Source organism: Panthera pardus, unplaced genomic scaffold (assembly GCF_024362965.1).
Source record: "Panthera pardus isolate Hobbes unplaced genomic scaffold, ASM2436296v1 HiC_scaffold_13, whole genome shotgun sequence".
Classification (NCBI taxonomy): domain Eukaryota; kingdom Metazoa; phylum Chordata; class Mammalia; order Carnivora; family Felidae; genus Panthera; species Panthera pardus.
The window spans coordinates 85,752,512-85,773,718 of NW_026526688.1; the positions used below are offsets into that span (position 1 = coordinate 85,752,512).

At 35.7% G+C, this 21,207-nt stretch overlaps 1 protein-coding gene across 1 annotated transcript in view; it reads left to right on the plus strand.

Moving 5' to 3' along the window:
* The window catches only part of CLGN (calmegin), a 57,007-nt gene extending 37,319 nt beyond the window's left edge, over positions 1–19,688 (plus strand). The window contains exons 7-15 of the mRNA XM_019420056.2: positions 502–694; positions 4,524–4,713; positions 10,633–10,746; positions 10,857–11,007; positions 13,536–13,751; positions 15,035–15,160; positions 15,382–15,541; positions 16,619–16,719; positions 19,140–19,688. Of these exons, the coding sequence (XP_019275601.2) occupies positions 502–694; positions 4,524–4,713; positions 10,633–10,746; positions 10,857–11,007; positions 13,536–13,751; positions 15,035–15,160; positions 15,382–15,541; positions 16,619–16,719; positions 19,140–19,220 (1,332 nt within the window). The 3' untranslated portion in view covers positions 19,221–19,688. The remainder of the gene's footprint in view (positions 1–501; positions 695–4,523; positions 4,714–10,632; positions 10,747–10,856; positions 11,008–13,535; positions 13,752–15,034; positions 15,161–15,381; positions 15,542–16,618; positions 16,720–19,139) is intronic.
* The last annotated feature ends 1,519 nt before the right edge of the window (positions 19,689–21,207 follow it).

Genomic DNA, 21,207 nt, shown 5'->3' on the forward strand with positions numbered 1-21,207 from the left:
ATCCCATGCTTTGAACCACCAGGCCATGCCAGATAAAGAGAAATTACTGGTAGTAAGATAGGGAGCATGTCTCTGTGTCTGTTTTTATGTCTGAGTCTCTCTTCACCATGTGCTCAGGAAGGTCATTTTCTGGTATCTTCTTGAAAAATAGTAATGGGTAATCATTAAGGTCATTAGTGTGCTTTACTCTATGCTTAAATTTTCTGAACAAAATATTAATAGTTCAGATTTAATTTAATAAAGTAATTCAAGTTTATTATGATGTTGCTAGGGTGGTTTCAGCATCTCCTGCATCTTCAAGAAGTAGCATGTGCATTTTTAAAAAATCTATTTTTGAAGTAAAACTTTTTTCCACATCCTTTATTGTCACTTGTGTCAAATGATTCTTTGGTGAATTAGCATTCAATAGATCTTCATAACCTCTACCCGGTTGGATAGAATAGAAAAATTCATTAAATACTCTAATTCTGGACTAATCCCTACACTCATCTCTCTTTGAAGGAAAACTTTTATGATAAAACATCCTATACCATTATGTTTGGACCAGATAAATGTGGAGAAGATTATAAACTTCATTTTATCTTCAGACATAAACATCCCAAAACTGGAGTTTTTGAAGAGAAACATGCCAAACCTCCAGATGTAGACCTTAAAAAGTTCTTTACAGACAGGAAGACTCATCTTTATACCCTTGGTATATCCTTTTAATTCATTCATTAATTCAAAAATATTTGCTGACTACCTTTATTTCATGGCAAGGGATTTGGGAGAAATAAACATTGATCCTACCCTTGAGGCGCTTATCTTTTTAGGATAATTATAATGCATATAGTGCAGGTAGAAAGTAAAATGCCATATGAGAGGTGCAGATGAGGTACAGTTAAGAGTTCAAAATCAATATTACTTCCAGTTTGGAGACACAGAGAAAACGTTTTGTTTTTTTATCTTTAATTTTTTTTTAATGTTTATTTATTTGAGAAAGAGAGAGAGAGAGAGCGCGCGAGCATGAGTGGGGGAAGGGCAGAGAGAGAAGGAGACACAGAATCTGAAGTAGGCTCCAGGCTCTGAGCTGTCAGCACAGAGCCTGACGTGGGGCTTGAACTCACAGGCTGCGAGATCATGACCTGAGCCGAAGTTGGATGCTCAACCAACTGAGCCACCCAGGCGCCCCCAGAGAAAACTTAGAGATTATATATTAACTAGTCTTGAAATGTAGATGGAACCTGGAAGATAGGAGAAGAAAAGGAAATTTGAGGTGATATGACATTAGTGGTACTATAAGAATAGAAAAGATTAAAAAGGAAAAAGTTCTTGATGCCAAGCTAAGAAACTTGGACTTTACAAGTAGTTGAATTATTGTTACTTCCTACCTCATGGTAGTTGTAGCACATATTTAAACTTGGAAAGGGAAAGTATTGAGCAACCATTATATTAACGTACTTAGCTTTACTTTGTAAATAGGAGTTTGCATAGACATTGATCGGGAGGAACGTTGTAAGGAATTGATTCTCCTCTTCCCAAGTACATACAGTTATGGAGCTTTGATGTGTCGATGATTATTTAAGATCACAGCGTGTCAGAATCTGAAGGACAGCTCTATCCAAGACTAAGATATTTCAGTTCTCTTTCCAAAGACTTCAGTGGCAGAAACATTGAAGTTGTCTGCCAAGGCAATGACCAATTTTATTTTTAATGTCCGCATTTATATCAAAGAGCTTTTTCTAAAGTTGGAAAATAGAACTGGATGTTTTGAGGAACGTAAAGTAAAAGTAATGAGAAGTTATAACTAGAATAGAACAAATAAATTTCATTAGACTTTGTACAAATTTGGGGAAAAGCAACTTGGTATAATATATCAAAGACTGTAAGAGGATTATGTGTTTTGAAACCACAATTCCATTTTAAGGAATTTATCCAAAGAAAATAATCCAAAAGAAAGAAAATGAGCTATGTGTGGAAATAATACTGTAAATTTAAAGCAACCCAAATGTTATGGTAGGAATTTTATATGCAGTACAAAAATGATAACTATGAAAATATTTAGCAACAAGGGAAAATGTTTACAATATTAAAATGTTAAAAGAAAATGAGATATAAAGTGGAAGTAGATTATTGTAGGGGCCACTAGGCAAATTATGCAAGCAAATAGAAAGACCAGGAAAAAAAAAGAACTAATTGTCATTAGTCACCTGATACATACCATGCTCTGTGCTAGGTACTTGGTTTAGAACCATCATGTGAGGTGAACAGTTTCTTTCTATTGTACCTTAACTTAGGTTAAGTAACTCGCTCTAGGAAATAAAAGTAATTGGTAGATCTAGAATTGAAATTCAGGTCTGACTCTTAAACACTTGCTTTCTTACTACTATACACAAAAACTTTGTAGTACTAGGATTATTGAATGACTTTAAAAATTTTTCCTGTAGGGGTGCCTGGGTGGCTCAGTGGGTTGGGTGACTGACTTTGGCTCAGGTCATGATCTCGCAGTTTGTGAGTTTGAGCCCCGCGTCAGCTCTGTGCTGACAGCTCAGAGCCTGGAGCCTACTTCAGATTCTGTGTCTCCCCCTCCCTCTACCCCTCCCCTGATCATGCTCTGTGTCTCTCTGTCTCTCAATAATAAATAAATGTTAAAAAAAATTTTTTTTAATTTTTTCCTGTACTACTAATATATTTTTGTAACATTATTTTATAGTTGTTCTAAGAACTTTACAGAGTACACCTTTAAAGGCATAAAATCCAATGTCTTTTATTGTAAATTCATTTAAAATATTTTAATACAGTTTTAGACAAAGGTGTCTTTTCACATATTAGGATTTGTCGTGTGCTTTTTTGTTTTTTCATGGTAATTTTTAAACATTTCAGTTGCAGAATTTATTCAGAACATTCTTTTCAAGATTTTTCTTGAGAAATGCCTTTTTTGAATTAGGAAGAATCTAGTACTTTTTTACATTTAAGATCTTACTCTTAGCTCTGCTTAAATCTTGACTTTTTCCCTACGTACTAATATAGTTTTATAATCTCAGCTGCAGTAGAAGAGGAAATATTGGAGAAAAAAGGGAGAAAACACAGAGTGTTGCATTATATGAATTTGTATATAAATTACAGTATTTGATTTTGGTATAAGTAATTTGGCATTGTTTTTACTGAAACCTCTAGAGATTGTTCTTGCTTTAGAACTATTTCTTCAGAACGTGGTAGCCCGCTTACTAATTAAGTCAGGACAATCCTGACATTCATCGATAGCTCCTACTTCTTTAGCTTATTGAAAAGCACATGTTAGACATCTATTTTCATCTAACATTCCTTCCAAAGATCTAAAATTTACCCAGTGACCATACCATCCAAGTTTACAGTGGAGAGAGCTTTTATTTTGTCATTACAAGGGATAAGGGGTCCTTTATGAAACTTGGCTTGGATAGTTAATTAGTTTTAGAGATGGGGGAGGAGCAGAAGGAGAAAGAGAGAATGAATCTTTTTTTTTTTTTTTTAACTTTTTTTAATGTTTATTTTTGAGAGAGAGACAGAGCATGAGTGGGGATGGGGAAGGGGCAGAGAGAGAGAGGGAGACACAGAATCTGAAGCAGGCTCCAGGCTCTGAGCTTTCAGTGCAGAGCCTGACATGGGGCTCGAACTCAAGAGCTGTGAGATCATGATCTGAGCCGAAGTCAGATGCTTAACCAAATCAGCCACCCAGGTGCCCCTGGAAAGAGAGAATCTTAAGCAGGCTCCATGCTGGGCTTGATCTCACAACTGTGAGATTATGACCTGATCTGAAATCAAGAGTCAGATGCTTAACCAACTGAGCTATCCAGGTGCCCCTGGCTTGGGTACTTTTAGAGAGCTAACATTCACCTCCAAACAAACATATGTGTAAACTTGAATATTTTCCATCAACCTTAAGATATTTTACACTACAGTGTATGTATCATTGAATTTGAAATATCATTAACTTGAAAATTTTCTAGGAAATGGTAGTCATGCATCAATGTTAATTTCTTGATTTGGGTGACTAGATTGAAGTTATATAGGAGAATGCCCTTGTTTGTAGGAAATATGCATTAAAACATTCAGGGATGATGTGTATGAGGTTAGTAAATTAATTTCAAGTGGTTCATGAAAAAATAAAGTTCTTCATAGTGTACTTGCAAGTTTTGAAGTTTGAGATAGTTTCAAAAAAGTTATTTTAGAATACTGAAGAAGATTGGGTTGCCTTCTGTGATAATAAAAAAGTGAAGCTCACTGGTTGCGTGAGTCCCAAACTGAGTTAGCTAATGGATATTCTTTATTTGAGAAATAATGGAGCATTTTATTAAATTATTACTTAAGACAAATTTTTCCCTTTGGTTTTAGGAAGCACTGTACCTAGTGATCTCAGCATATTTTGATTTAATATTTGATTGTAATTCCTCTATTTCTGGTTAATAAAAAATTCTACTCACAAAATTTAGGGTAGTTTTTTATTTAGAAGATTATTTTTTAAATGTCAGTCATTATAGGTGTTATTTATTTAAATTGGTCTTTAGTGATGAATCCAGATGACACATTTGAAGTATTAATTGATCAAATAGTTGTAAACCAAGGAAGCCTACTAGAAGATGTGGTTCCTCCTATCAATCCTCCCAAAGAAATTGAAGATCCCAGTGACAAAAAGCCTGATGAATGGGATGAAAGAGCAAAAATCCCTGATCTTTCTGCTGTCAAACCAGAAGACTGGTAAGCAAAGAATTCAGTAGCAAAGCATTAGTTGGTATAATTCAATAATGAGATATTACATATAAGTCAAGTTTACAACCAGTGAAACATATTCCTTTAAACGTCAAAATTACTTATTTTGACTATTTGGGGTGAAATAATTTTCTAAAATAGACTTTGTATTTCCTTGCCTTTTAATTATCTTAATTTTCATTTTAATTAATATTTTTTCAACATTTTTTCAATATTTTTTTTATGTTTCCAATGCTGTGGGTGGGGGGCATTCCATGAATCTAAGACACCGACACTTTAATTTTAATTCCTAGTTTGATCTTTATCATGTATGCGTGTGCACATCTTATATAGTTAGTTTTTTCAGTTAATGATTACTGGTTTTAAAATAGACATATGTTCAGCATCTTCTAAAGCCATATAAGATTCACTCGTACTAAATTCCTTAGCTGAGTATTTGTGTTGTTTTCATTCTATAGGATTATGAGTGTCTGCCTTAAAAGAAATGTATTCAGTTCCTGAGTTTCCATAGCTTTGAGTTCAGACGGTGAGAGATGCCTGCTAACTCACTCTAACTCACCGAGTTCCTAAGGATCAGGAATCTGGGTGTGGCTAGCAGACTGGTTCTGGCTCAGGCTCTCTCCTGAGGTCAGAGTTCAGCATTCATCTGAAGGTCTGACTCTGGCTACTGGAGGATCTGCTTTGCTTTATAACTGGCTAACGTGGCTGTTGTCAAGAAGTTTCAGTGCCTTGCCACTTGAGCCTCTCCTTAGTGTGCTCATGACGTGGCTGATGCCCCCCCTCCCCAGAGGGAGTGATCCCAGAGGGGGAGAGAGCACAGCCACAGGGCTTGTAACATCTTTTTATAACCTAATCTCAGAAGTGACGTGTCATCACTTCAGCTGTATTCTGTTTGCCACAAGACTAACTCTGCCTGGTACATTTAGGAGGGAACTACACAAAGGTGTAAATATTAAGTATGGTTTTACTATTTATTTTTGAGAGAGAGAGAGAGAGAGAGAGAGAGAGAGAAAGAGAAACAGAGTGTGCGCGGGAGAGGGGCAGAGAGAGAGGGAGACACAGAATATAAAGCAGGCTCCAAGTTCTGAGCTGTCAGCACAGAGCCCAATACAGGGCTTGAACTCAGAAACCTCAAGATCATGACCTAAGCTGAAGTCAGATGCTTAACTGATTAAGCAACCCAGGTGCCCCACTAAGTATGATTTTTAAAAGTTCTTTTCTTAGTTTACTAAGAGTTTTGTTTTTTCCATGATTGGGTGTTGGATTTTGTAAAGTACTTTTGTGCATGCATTGAGATGACCATGTGGGTTTTCTCTTTTCTTCTTTTTTAAAAAATTTTAGAGAGAGAAAGTAAGAGGTGGACAGGGTAAGAGAGAATCTTAAGCAGGCTCCATGCTCCGCGTGGAGCCCAATGTAGGGCTCGATCCCGTGATGGTGAGATCATGACCTGAACCAAAATCAAGAGTCAGACACTGAACTAACTGAGCCACCCAGGTGCCCCTCTTTTATTTGCTTAGTATGGTGAATTATATTGATTGATTTTCAATACTAGACTAAACTTACAGTCCACTTGGTCAGCAAGTGTTGCCCTTTTTATATTTGCTGGATTCTTAAATTTTTTTTTTTAGTGTTTATTTATTTTTGAGAGAAAGAGTGCAAGCAGGGGAGGGGCAGAGAGAGAGAGGGAGACACAGAACTTGAAATTGGCTCCAGGCTCTGAGCTATCAGCACAGAGCCCAACACGGAGCTTGAACTCGGGAACAGTGAGGTATTTGTCTTTGATGATTCATGATTTGATTGTCTTACCTAAGAAATCTTTGCCCAAATGAATGCCACAAAGATTTGCTTTTTTTTTTCCTAGACAAATAATTTTGACAAAAACTCTGTTCTAAGTTAATTGTATGTGGTGTGAGATCTAAATCAAGATCAATTTTTAAAAATAAGGATGTCTAATTGTGCCAGCACCTCTTATCATCATTAATGTCTATAATGATCTATGCTGATAACTTTTATTTTACTTATAATATGGTAATTTGTGGGGTTTTTTTGATGAATCTAGCTACAGGTTTATCGATTTTATTGACCTTTTTGAAGAACTGGCTTTTGTTTTATTTTTTTTCCCTCTATTGACCTTTGTTAAATTTTGTTATTTGTTTCCTTCTTCTTACTTTGGACTTAATTTGCTTCATTTTTTTTGGGGGGGGGGGCCTTATTTAGAAAATCTTTTCTGACAGAAGCAGCTGTAAATTTTCTCTAAACACTGCTCTAAGTGTGTTTTACAAATATATGTCACTTATAAGAACATTCAGTTCATACCGTTTTCTAATTTCATTAGTGATTTTTTTCTTTAATCCATGTGTTTTTATATGTGTTGCTTTGTTGGCAATTATTTATGGATTTTCCAGATACGATTTTCATTTTGACTCCAAATTTTTAATTCTGTGGTCAGAAAATTTACAAATGTCAATTGCATCAGGGTTGTTGAAAGCATCTACATATTTACTGGTTTTCAGTCTATTCTCTTACTGAGAGAAAAGTTTTAAAATCTTTTGATGGATTGGTATCCCCTTTGAGTTCTGTTAGTTTTGCTTCATGTATTTGAAGATCTGTCACTACTTCTATTCGTAGTACTTCATGACCTCTTGAGGAACTAACCGTTTTATTATTATAGAATAATATCCTTCTTTATAAACTCTTGTAATACTCTTGTCTTGATGTCTACTTAGTCTCATACTAAGTCAACAAACACTTCTGGTTTCTTTTAAATCATATTTCCATTGAGTATTATTTTCCTTTGTTTAACCTATATATGCCTTTGTTTTTAAAGTCATTTTCTTGTAGGCAACCTATATGTGGTTCGTGTGTTTTAATTGGAGTGTTTTAAATTGTCTACATTTAATGTAATTATTAATATGATTGGATAGAAACATACTTGTTTTCTTGCCACTTGTGTTGTTTGTCCCATATATTCTGTGGTACTTTATAAAATATTTTTCCTGACTTCTTTTAGATTGAGTTATTTTGTTTTATTTTATTTTTAGTCTTGTATTCTTTCTTTCCTGTTGGCATATTGCCTTTTCCTCTGTGGTTTATTGTTTTAGTGGTTGCCCTAGGGTTTACAGAATTTTGCATTTCTAACTGACTTCAGTCTACTCTCAACTAATATTATATCACTTTATGTCTAAGTTAATCTTATCAGGGTCTTGTCATTTTCTCCTCCATTCTTTGTGCTATTATCATACATTTATGTCTATCTATTCTATGAAGGCCACACACATTTATTCTTCACTCAGTATATTTTAGTCAGACAGTTATTAGGGGAAAAGTTGTTTTATTTACCCACATAGTTACCACTTAGGATACTCTTTTTGTGTAGATACACATTTTCATCTGTTACTATTTTTCTTCTGCCTGATAAAAATTCTCTCAATGTATTGTGGTACATGTCTGCTGTCATTGAATCCTCTCAACTTTTAAGTATCTGAAAATTTCTTTATTTTCCTTAATTTTTTAAAATGTTTATTTATTTTTGAGAGAGAGAGAGAGAGAGAGCGAGCACGAGCAGGGGAGGGACAGAGCGAGAGGGAGACACAGAATCCAAAGCAGGCTCCAGGCTCTGAGCTGTCAGCACAGAGCCCGAAGTAGGGCTTAAGCTCACGAACTGTGAGATTATGACCTGAGCCGAAAGTGGGACTCTTAGCCAACTGAGCCACCCAGGCACCCCTGTTTTCCTTAATTTTTGAAAGGTGTTTTCACCATTATAGGTTGATAATTATTTTTAAAGTCATTTCTTGAGTTGTCTTGAGGCTTGCGTTGTTTCCAATGAGAAGTCAGTTGTTATTCCCATCTTTTTTCTCCTTTACCTAATATGTAATTTTTTTTTCTGTTTGGTGTTAAGATTTATTGTTACTAGTTTTCAACAATTAGATAGTGTTGTGCCGTGGTTGTGGTTGTGTGTGTGTGTGTGTGTGTGTGTGTGTGTGTGTGTATGTGTATGCTTGCCTTGCTTTCCAGCTTTTTGGAATGTGACTGTATAGTTTGTATCAACTTTGGATAATATTTGTCCTCGTTTTTTTTCAGTATTTTTTCCATTTCACTTTTAGAGCGAGAGAGTGCGGCCAAGTGGGGGAATGGGGCCAAGGGAGAGAGAATCCTAAGCAGGCTCCACACACAGTGCAGGGGGCCCAATGCAGGGCTCAATCCCATGACCCTGGGATCATGACCTGAGCCAAAATCAGGAGTGGGCCACTCAACCAACTGACTGAGCCATCCAGGCACCTCCTAGCCTTTATTTCTGTAAATATTTATATGTGCCTCTCCATCTCTTTTTTTGGGACACCAAGTAAATGTAAGACTGCTTTATGTTGTCTCACAGGTCACTGAGTGTCTGTTCACTTTTTTAAGCCAATTTCTCTCTCTCTGCTTCATTTTAGAAAGTGTCGACTCTGTTTCTTCAAGCTCTTGTGTGTAAACATTGGGGTTACTACTGACTCAGAAATTGAGTGTTGCTCCTGGATAACCAAAAGTGTTTCCTTGTTAATTCTCTTGTAGATAAAGAGAGATCCTGATTTATCATAAAAATGTCTTTGCATTCAAGCAAATAGTATCATAGGGAAGTAACTTCTACAAGGAAGAAATAACAGTATGGTTTTTTTTTAATTAATAAAAAGTCACTATTAATGCATAATTTTCATGAATTCATACTTTCAGAAATGGTAGGAGTACCTCCCTCCATGTGGATTTTCTTCCATTGTTTCATATTTCTTTACCTATAAAGAGTAAGCCTGGGAAGTAAGTTTGCCCTGAAATGAAAGAAACTGCTACTAATAAGCTCTTTCTGATTGGTGATGCATGTTAGAATTTGTTTTATAAGCTGATAAAGGAAATGCTCCCTTAAATTTTAAATTCTCGTTACTCTGAGCCCTGAGAGACTCAAAATTGATAGCAGGCAAGTATAAGTCTTTACATATAGAGAGTTGATTATTTGAGTTTATTTTGTTATGTAGATCTGTTTGAAAAATTACATGTAACCTCTTGTTTAAAATTTGTACTTTTCTATAAAGATGAAAATTATACTAGTAGTTTTATTCAGTACTTACTATGATTATGTTTATATACTTGAGAATTTATTTTCTAAGTATAATTTTTAATGAAAATATAAAAGTAATAGAATTAAATATGGAGAGTTTAAAAAAGAATAATATTAGAGTAAGGAAGACCTTTCCTAATATGACATAAAATTTAAGAATCATAAAAGAAAATATTAATAAATTTCAACACAGAAAATGAATTATTTGAGTATAACCAAAAAAACACCTATCATAAACTATATCAAAAAATACATGAGAAACAGGAAGAAATATTTTCAATTCAGACAGCTAATTGCATGTTAATTTCTAATATATTCCAGGATATTCATTATAGAATTATTTGTAATAGTAAATTTTTAGAAATACTAAATGTCCCTCAAGAGTAGTTAGTCTAAATAAATTATGGTATAGCCACAAATTAGAAAACTGTACAACAGTTAAGAATGAAGCAGATACATATTATATAAAACAGGGCTCACAGAGCAGTCTTGGCACACAGTAGGCTTCCAATATGTGTTTGTTGATGAATTGATGAGTTTTTAAGTAAACAAAAACATACTCTGTATAGAATGCTATCATTTGCATAAAAAAACCCAGTATATACCTATGTGCGTGTATGCATGGGGCACAACAGGGAATATATACATAAGAAAGTAACAAGTTAGCAGAAGATTTTGGTGGATGAGAAAAGGGGGAGATAGTAGACACAAAGACAGAAGGGTAGGAAATACCTTTTGGTATCTTCTGACTTCTGTAACATATGCATTTCTAAACGTTTTGAATAACTAATACTTGGCACAAAATACTGTATTTTCAGGGATGAAAGTGAACCTGCCCAAATAGAAGATTTAAGTGCTGTGAAGCCTGATGGCTGGCTTGATGATGAACCAAAATTTATTCCAGATCCTAATGCTGAGAAACCTGATGACTGGTAAACACTCTTCATCCTCAGCTGTCAATTTCATCCATTGCTTTTTGTTACTGACTGGCTGACAGGAGAGACGTGAGGTTACTATATTTGCTTTGTTCTAATTTCCTAAGGAATGAAGACATGGATGGGGAATGGGAGGCACCTCGTATTTCTAATCCAGCATGTCAAATTGGGTGTGGTGAGTGGACACCTCCCATGATAGATAACCCCAAATACAAAGGAGTGTGGAGACCTCCAATGATAGATAATCCTAACTACCAGGTAATAACCCACTTCTTCCAATTCCATAGTAAAGTTTAAAATGCTGTGATATTTCTGTTATATATTTAGTTATTGATAATGCTGTGTTAACTTTTAGAAATTTGATTTGTAATAGTATACTTTAGCTATCTTAAGCCAAAGGAGGGGTGCCTGGGTGGCACTCAGTTGGTTAAGTGTCCGGCTTTTGTTTCAGTTCAGGTCATTATCTCAAGGTTCATGAGTTCAAGCCCCACATGGGGCTCTGCACTGACAGCACAGAACCTGCTTGGGATTCTCTCTCTCCCTCGCTCTCTGTCCCTCCCCAGTATGTGCACAGTCACTCTCTCTCTCTCTCTCTCCCACAGAATAAAGAAACTTAAAAAAAAGAAAATAGACTCCAACTAATTTATTTAAAACATTTTTTAATGTTTATTTATGTTTTGAGAAAGAGACAGAGTGTGAGCAGGGGAGGGGCAGACAGAGAGGGAGACACAGACTCTGAAGCAGGCTCTAGGCTCTGAGCTGTCAGCACAGAGACGGACACGGGGCTCGAACTCATGAACGGTGAGATCATGACCTGAGCTGAAGTCAGACGCTTAACTGAGTCACCCAGGTGCCCCTAATTTATTTAAAAAAGTAAGGTACTCTTGGGGCGCCTAGGTGGCTCAGTCATTTGGGAATCTGACTTTTGATTTCAGCTGGGGTCCATCTCCCATGGTTTGTGGGATCGAGCCCCGTGTGAGGCTCTGTGCTGAGGGCATGGAGACTGCTTAGGACTGCGCTGCCCCTCTCCTGCTCATACTCTCTCTCTCTCAAAATAAATAAACTTTGGGGTGCCTGGGTGGCTCAGTGGATCAAGCGTCTAACTCTTGATTTCAGCTCAGGTCATGATCTCATGGGTTCATGAGTTTGAGCCCCGCATCAGGCTGTGCACGGACAGTGCAGAGCCTACTTGGGATTCTTTTTCTCTCCCTCTCTCTCTGCCCCTCCCCTACTCGTTCTCTCTCTCTCTCACACACAATAAATAAACTTTTAAATAAATAAACAAACAAAAAGAAATGCAGAATCTCAGGTCTCAAACCTACTGAGTCTAAGTCTGCATTAAAAAAAAAAAAAAGTAAAGTATTCTTGGGGCACTGGCCAGCTCAGTGCATAGAGCATGTGACTGTTGGGGTCACATAAGTACAAGCCCCACGTTGGGCATAGTCTACTTTAAAATTTTTTTTTTTTCAACGTTTTTATTTTTATTTTTTGGGACAGAGAGAGACAGAGCATGAACGGGGGAGGGGCAGAGCGAGAGGGAGACACAGAATCAGAAACAGGCTCCGAGCCATCAGCCCAGAGCCCGACGCGGGGCTCGAACTCACGGACCGCGAGATCATGACCTGGCTGAAGTCGGACGCTTAACCGACTGCGCCACCCAGGCGCCCCTAGTCTACTTTAAAAAAAAAAAGTAAAATATTCTTTATGTAATTTTCTGGAGGAATAATATTAAGAACTAAACATCAGTCACTTCATACTATATTTTTCTCTGTTAATCGATGATCACTCTGGAACCAAGTTCCAGTTTAGAATTAAATATAAGAAATGAGTTCTGATCAGGAGACCTCACATTGTACATTTTAGTAATTGATGCCTGTGCTTAAATGATGTGCTCTTTATTTTCTGGTGTTATTAAACTTTGGCTTTTTTTTCAATAATATCAGATGTCTTTTGAGTGTACCTGGATTTTGGGGTCGAATCTCTATGTTATGCATTTAACCCTGTAGTTTTATCTAATTATTCATTGACATTTTCTAACATTTATTATACATAGGCAATTGCATATTCTAATTGTTTCCTGTGAGGTTTTTTTCATAGCATTTATTACAGAATGCTTATTTTGGTAACTTTTTAAATGTCTGTCTCTTTCACTACTTTAAATTTAATAATAGAGGAACCATGTCTCTCTTGATCATCACTCTATCCCTAGTATCTAGCATAGTGCCTGGTGCAGAATAGACATACATGATGGAAGAGTGAGTGAGTCAGTAATCATATTGTTGAATTTTTTTGATTTGGCTGAGTTTAATCATTTAAGATTTAATGGAACTTCTATGTTGAATTTTTTTTTCTGAGGTGCAGAAAAACATATCCATACCCATCATTGGTATATGTTAAAGGAATGGCTTCATATTTAGCATACAGTAATCTCTCTGATTTGGGCAATTTTAATGACTTCTTGCTTTTAATAACTTTGCTAAAGGTAAAAAATATTGTCTAAAATGGTATCACTTGTGAAATTTAATTACTCAAGTTTCTTTGTGTATTGGATTTTCACTTTGCCGTTTTTGGAGTTTAAAGTCAGTTTTATTCATAGGGAATATTGTGTACAGAATGAGAAGAAAAGTTTTTCTTTCCAATGACTTGCTGATGAATTAACATCAGATAAGATTTTCTTTTTTCTCCAAATAGTACTGCTGATTTCATTCAACAGCAACAACTTCTTGAATAGCATTTATAATGACATTATTTTATTTGAAAATGTCTTTAATTATTTTTTCTTCCAGGGAATCTGGAGTCCTCGAAAAATTCCTAACCCAGATTATTTTGAGGATGATCATCCATTTCTTCTGACTTCTTTCCGTGCTCTTGGTTTAGAGCTTTGGTCTATGACCTCTAATATCTACTTTGATAATTTTATTATCTGTTCAGAAAAGGAAATAGCAGATCGCTGGGCTGCAGATGGTTGGGGAGTGAAAATAATGATAGCAAATGCTAATGAGGTACAGTATTTACCATAGAATAATAATAAGACTTCGTCCTGGTTATAGGTTATACAAATGGCCCTAAAAGGTAAATAAATATGTAGTCATTAGTAAATGCCAAAGAAATATACTTAAATAATTTTATGTAGGTAAAATAGTTAGCTTTACTATAACTTCATCATGAACTATATAATGAACTGTATGTGTGTACATTTTTCATTCATTAAATTATGATAGCATAATGTGATTTAATTGCTTACTTGCTATTTATAAGGAGACTACTTAATATCTTTGTCACCTTATCAATTCAAGGCCTAAGTAGTAACAGCAATCTAAATATTATTCTTTATTCATTGTAACTACTTTTCACTTAGAGGAGTACAGGGAACTTTAAAATTTATTATTATTAAATTGTGTTCCAGTATTTTTTACCCAAATCTTAACATTATTTAGAAACATTAAGCTAAGTATTTCAACATAATGCATCTTGGAGAATTTATCTTTAAAATCAATTACTGTAAAGAAAAGTACCTCACGTTTGGTTTCTTTGGACATTAGCAAAAGCCATCAAAAGAGTAGGTAAAGAGATTTGCACTTTGAAACTTTCTTAACTAAAGCTTTTAATGAATTTATATTTTATTTTAATAAGAGAAACAATTTCCTTTTGTATGAAATTTGTTAATAAAAAAGAAAACGCAGTAATTCCCAGGTTGATCTTATTAATAAGTTATTTAAAAGTAAAGAATGAGGGGCACCTGGTGGCTCAGTTGGTTAAGCATCCAACTCTTGATTTTGGCTCAGGACATGATCTCGCAGTGTGGGTTTGAGCCCTGCGTTGGGCTCTGCATTGACTACGCAGAGACTGCTTCGGATTCTGTGTCTCCCTCTCTCTGTGTCTCTCCCTTGCTCTCTCTCTCTCTCTCTCTCTCTCTCTAATAAATAAATAAATAAAGAGTTATCAGAGCATTATATACTTCTAAATGAAAGAGAATACATCCATAGAGAGGAGTTCTATCCTGAAGTTTACTAAAAAATAAAATTGTCATAATTCTTGCTGGTAAGTTAGTAATTTCTACCTACATAGTAACATCTTCTACTACAAAGTTTCAAACAGTGATACATGCTAATAGAGTTTAAATTGTGCAGTGCATAAGATGGGAAAATAAAGTATTTTTCGCTTAGAAGTTCATCACTCCTTAATATGAAACACCTACATAAAATAAGTTGTTTTTAATAGACTGCATTTCCTAATGAATGTTCATAAAATCTGAATTTCATGTTTATGCCTATTTCTTCTATAGCCTGGTGTATTTAAACAGTTAATGGTAGCTGCCGAAGAGCGCCCATGGCTTTGGCTCATTTATCTTGTGACGGCAGGGCTTCCAGTAGCATTAATTGCTTTATTTTGTTGGCCAAGAAAAGTCAAGGTAAAGAAATTGAATTTCGTTCAACTTAAAATAAATCTCTTAGTATGCAGCGGTTCTATGAATTGAGCAAGTGATTTCTTAAGAGTAGTAAGCTAAATAAATTTCCTGTAAGTTTTTACTGTGTTCACTATGTTTAATATCAGTTATTGCAAAAAAAAAAAAACTTTTTAAAAAATAGGGCTTTGCTTTCACTAAAAATAGCTTCTGTTAAACTACTACAGAAAAAATATGAAGAGTCAGAGTATAAAAAAACTGACATATGTAAACCACAAACAAAGGGAGCACTAGAGCAAGAAGTGAAGGAAAAGAAAGCCATCCTGGAGAAACCAGTCGACTTGGGAGAAGAAAAAAAGCAAAGTGATGGTGAAAGTCTTGAAAAAGGTAGGATAATGATATCAAGTTATAACAGGAGTCCTTCCCTCCCACCCCACCCCCCACCCCCACGGCAAAGCTTGTAAAAAGAGCAGATTATCTAGTAGACAATAGCTGTTGCACTTGCTTATTGTCAAATATGTACCTTCTGAATCCCCAGAAGGTGCATGCCTGGGGCAGAGAGGAGTGATGGCCCCTGGCCTGGGTTTGCACCCTGATAGCCATCTGCTTACCGATTTTGTTCTCTAAGAAGAAAGAGATTTAGCTATCTTTCAGTTGCTTGGGAGCCTGGATCCAGTGTGTCCTAGCTTTTTGCAGGGACTTTTCTTACCTCCAAGAACATAGATGAGATGGGAGGTACAGAGAGCACAGCCTCTGAAGGAGAGGACTAGGTTTAAGGCAGGTGATTGCGGGAACAAATTCAATAGCAAGTCTTTCAGTGGCTGTCGTCTATCAGATAGTCTATCATACAGAATGAGTAATTTAATGTCCCAGAAGGATTGCTGAATTATATGTCTCCTTCCCACCCTACACTAAACTCCTAAAGATGTTAGAACTGAAGAACTGAGGCTTTTTGGTGGGTCTCTATTGAGACTTTCTTTCACTCATCTAGGTAGAAATAAAACTATTGATATTTGCCAGGTGTCCCAAGTCAGGTTCCAGATTGAGCCCCCTACAACTTAAATTATGCCTTGTGCACTGTTTTTAACTTAAGAGTTGATGAAAGAGTTGACTTAAAAATCGTACTCTCAAAAAAATACACACACATGTATATTTACATATATTATATATATGACATTGTGTGTCCATATATATACACATACACACAGATATATTTGCTTTTCATATTACATGTAAACTAAATGCTTAAGAATTTCTTAAGCCTGTCCCTTCCCTCAAATATGATGATTTATTTATAAAATATGGTAAAATAATGAGTATTTGCATTAATTTTTAGAAATTTCTAATAGTAGAAATTGCTTTTAAATATTGGAATCTAAATAAATCCCCCTTACTACATTCAATACTTCTCAGTAGCAAAATTCTAATTCAAGTCTTTGCCTGTAATAAAAATCTATATTCTAGAAGAGGAAGGTGAACCTGAGGAAAAGAGTGAAGAAGAAAACGAAATCATTGAAGGACAAGAAGAAGGTAATAAATCAAATAAACCTGGATCAGAGGATGAGGTAAGCAGCTCTTTAATGGAAGATAAACCATTTTTTATGTATGACTGTTATCCATAAACTATTTTAGTAAAAGCAGTCTGGTTTGTGGAGAATTTTTTCCGTGTTTCTCCCAGGTTTCATAGGAGCCTCCATATTGTTTTTAAAATGTATCCATAGGGGCGCCTGGGTGGCTCAGTCGGTTAAGCGTCCGACTTCGGCTCAGGTCACGATCTCGCGGTCCGTGAGTTCGAGCCCCGCGTCGGGCTCTCTGCTGACAGCTCAGAGCCTGGAGCCTGTTTCAGATTCTGTGTCTCCCTCTCTCTGACCCTCCCCCATTCATGCTCTGTCTCTCTCTGTCTCAAAAATAAATAAACATTAAAAAAAAAAATGTATCCATAAAGAAGGCAAGAAAATAATTTAATCATCTTAACCCCTGATAAGAAACAGCATAAAGGGTGGGGTTTACAAAATCCAGAGAGCTGCATCTGTAAAATATTATGACTTTATCATTAAAGTATTCTGTTGAAAATGATTATAAACAGACCACTTGAATATTTAAAAGGTAATTCTGTTTATTATAAGACAGTTTTCTTTACACCTATTATAAAAACATTCTTTTTGTCTGGATAATTTATTGTCACATTTTGTAATATTTCATTCATTGGGTAGTTGAGTACTATCTGCCTGATACGGTGGTTTGTTTGTTTTTTTTCAAAGCTTTAATAAACTAGTTTTCCCATTAATTTGATCCATCTACCCCTCTACCCCTTTTTGTATCCTGATATATAACAGAACTTTCCACAGTGCCTCTTTTTAGGCAGTTATGGAATCCGAAACCATCCAGGATATGAGTCAGAACCAGAGCTTTCTCTTTTTGCCCAGCATGTACCAAAGGCCTATTTTCTCTATTTGCTAGCCCTTAGGAGCTACGTGATCTTACCCCAGTCACCGTCCTCACCACCCTCATTACTCAGTGCTGGTAGGGTAAAAGCGCAGTTTTGCCTGGTCTACTACATGGGATGACATAAAGTTTCTATTTTGTGAGTTTGAAGAAATCTCTCCAACTTGTTTCATCGTTACCTGTTTTCTAAAGCTTATTCAGTATATATACTTGGTGACTGGTCTTCATTGCCTCTTGAGGTTTTAGGGGAACCTTGGTCTGAATATCTGTATCTAGAGGAAGCTGGGTGAAGATAATTTCCTCCAGGATAGGATTTTAAACAGTCGTTGTTTCACCTGTCACTCTCTTAATAATAATACTTGCACTCATTCATTTGAATATGTGTCTAGTTATATTTTGCTTCACAAAATATTTTGTGCACCTTTAAAAATATCTTGGGGCACCTGGGCGGCTCAGTCGGTTTAAGCATCTGGCTTTTGATTTTGGCTCAGGTCACAATCTTACGGTTGTGGGATCGAGTCCCACGTTGGGCTCCATGCTGGGCGTGGAGCTTGGTTAGGATTCTCTCTCTCCTTCTCTCTCTGCCCCTCCCCTGCTTGCTCTCTCACTTTTAGAAAAATAAAACAAAACAAAACAAAAAAACTGAATTCCGTCTTTGTCTTTTACTCTTCTTTTATGTCAGTGAGCTAAAATTAGCCAACTTTTTATATAGTATGACCTTGAAAAGTAGTGTTTTGTATAACACCATATAATACCTTCATTTTTTTTTTTTTTTTTGAGAAGGGGGCGCAAATGAGTGAGAGGCAGAGAGAGAGAGGGAGAGAGAAAGAGAATCCCACAAGGGGCAGAGAGAGAGAGAGAGAGAGAGAGAAGCAGGGCTCATGTGAAGCAGGGCTCGAGATCATCCAATGCAGGGCTGAAACTCACAGACTATGAGATCATGACCTGAGCTGAAGTCAGATGCTTAACCAACTGAGCCACCCAGGCGCCCCCTTCATTATTTTATTTTGTTACACGAGTTTAATTCATGTATGAATGCTTGTTCTGGAAGGATAAGGAAAGAAAAACCCCAAATTATAAACCTGATGTTTCCTTTTCTGCCTCCTAATTTTTCTCAAAGTACTGTATGCCAGAAGTTCTGAAAAAGTCTCTATAAATCCAGCTCAGCAATTCATTACTTATGGAACTATTGTGATGAAGTTAGTGTTGACTATCCCACAATGAAAATGTCATACAACCTTTAGTTAACTATGACACTGAGATTAAATTCTAAATGATAAAATAAAATCATGAGTAGAGTTGTTAGCAGTATTTCTTGTCAGATGCATATTTGGTAAGCAGAGTTATTCTAAAATGTAATCATGCCAAAAGATGAACAAAACACATTAATTTATGTACACATTTTTGATCAGCTTCATGAATTAAAGAACACATATAAGGTAGCGTTTGATTGTTACATTTTAAAGAATAAGAAATATTTACTACTATCTACCAGTTACCCATTGTATGAAAATAAACATTTGCATAATTCTTTCTCCAGATGAAGGAAGCAGATGAGAGCACAGGATCTGGAGATGGGCCAGTGAAGTCAGTACGCAAAAGAAGAGTGCGAAAGGAATAAACTAAATTCAAGTATTTTTAATTCGTGAGCGAGATATTTGGCATTCTAAAATCAGTGTGCCATATCTGAACTTGAGTCACCTGCACATTTTTCTAATACCTAGCAATGTTATTCTTTCAGACATTTATTTTAGTCTTTCTTTTCAGGAGAAAAAAAAAAAAAACCAAACTTTGAAGTTACCTGGTCTTTGAATTTAGAATAAAAAAGAGTGGCACGTTGTATATCAGATTTAAGAGAATAATGTCATTAGATGTTACAGAGTTTTAATAGTTTGGAGAAAGAAGTTTTGGTTTGTACAGAGCAAAATAATATGCAGCAGCTTCACGGCTATTGGAAAATCAGTTATTGGAATTTCCTCTTAAAACAGCTCGACGACAATATAACCGGCAGTTGTACAACGAAAACGAGAGTGTGTTCTGTTGTACAGAGCTAAACGCAATAAAGTTTCTGTATGCTTGTTTGATTCTATCAACAGCTGAAAGTGTCGTATGTGGCCCCCATTTGCCTAGTTGTGTCAAATTATAGTTATGGTCCATTGTTCGCTTAAATTATAGATTCCGTTAAAGAGGTGTTTTGTTGACGAGCCAACAAAACAAATGTCTAAGTGTCATTCGTAGAATCACTGGTTAATAGTGCATCGTATTTTACATCTGAATACAAAGATAATAGCTTCATCAAAATAAAATGGTGTACAGATGTTTTTTCAGCTTTTATAATTGTTTTATGCCAGAATGGCTTTTACCCTGCTCAGAAGATTGCTTATGCATACATCGCTCTTGAAAAGAAAATTTAAACATTTTTTCTTTTTTAAATTATACCCTCTTGAATAGGAAAATTATTGAGGGGGGGGCTTGAAATTATTTTCTTTTTTCTTGTCATTAAGAAATTCTAATATCAATTATCATGCTTTGTATTTTTATCTTGCTTTTTTCCTGAAATTCAAATCCATTTTAAGTCTGTTATATCATCTGGCTTCAAAGCTGTCTCTAAGGTAGATAGCAGATACTGCTCCTCTTTTTAAAGTAGTTATCAGAAATCACAGAAGTGCATCATAGTGGAGCTGTGTCATTCCGTTTAAAATATTTTAAGAACTTTTTATGTTTGGGGAACAGGTTAGGCCCTTTGGAAGAGGATCTGAATCTTTGAGACCACAGAACCACTTTAATGCTAGCTATCTAGGGAACTAGTTAGGTAATATCACACTAGTTGGGTAGTATTTTGGATTTCTTCATGGACATATACACCCCCATTCTTGGGCAAGCCCCAGCTAAGTTCCCATACAGCCTGCTCCCCAGTAGTATAGTTAGAGCGTATGTATAAGTAAAATGAGTGTCTTACTTCTCTTTTTTACTAAAATTAAGCCAAACAGCCAGTAATACTATTCACTCCTTATTTTAGAGAGTGAAAATAGGTGCTTTATTCTCTTTGCTGTGTACTGACTTTCATAATTTGATGGTAGAAAATCTTAATACATAGTTAACCATATTTTGTATTTATTTAATACTACCTGAACTTTATACAAAAAAACCTGGCAAGGACTCCCTTTCTTACTTTGTATTTGGAATGTCCAAATGAACTAGACATACTGAGTGATTCTAGAGAATGTTTCCAAAAGTAAACCGCTACTTCAGGACATAAATCCTTCCGTAAGTTTATGGAAACCTTCTAGCCTAACAAGTGTCTTGTATGTGAACATTTATTTCTAAATATTGAGTAAAGCTTTTTTTTTTTTTTTTTTTTTTTTTTTACTTTCTTGGTTGCAGATTCATTTTAACTTCAGTGTTTGGTTAAACCCCATGAGCTTGCAGTGCTAACATCTGAGCAACCAGTTTTGCCAGCTCACTCTTACTTCCTGTGGCTGTACCCTCCGTGGATGTATCATGGCTGATAGGTTTAACCAAAACTTAAACCCGTACAAACACGTGTACCAGATCCATGCAGTAGACAAAGCATTGAGTCTTCCTTAATAACAAGATGGCTTTTTTCC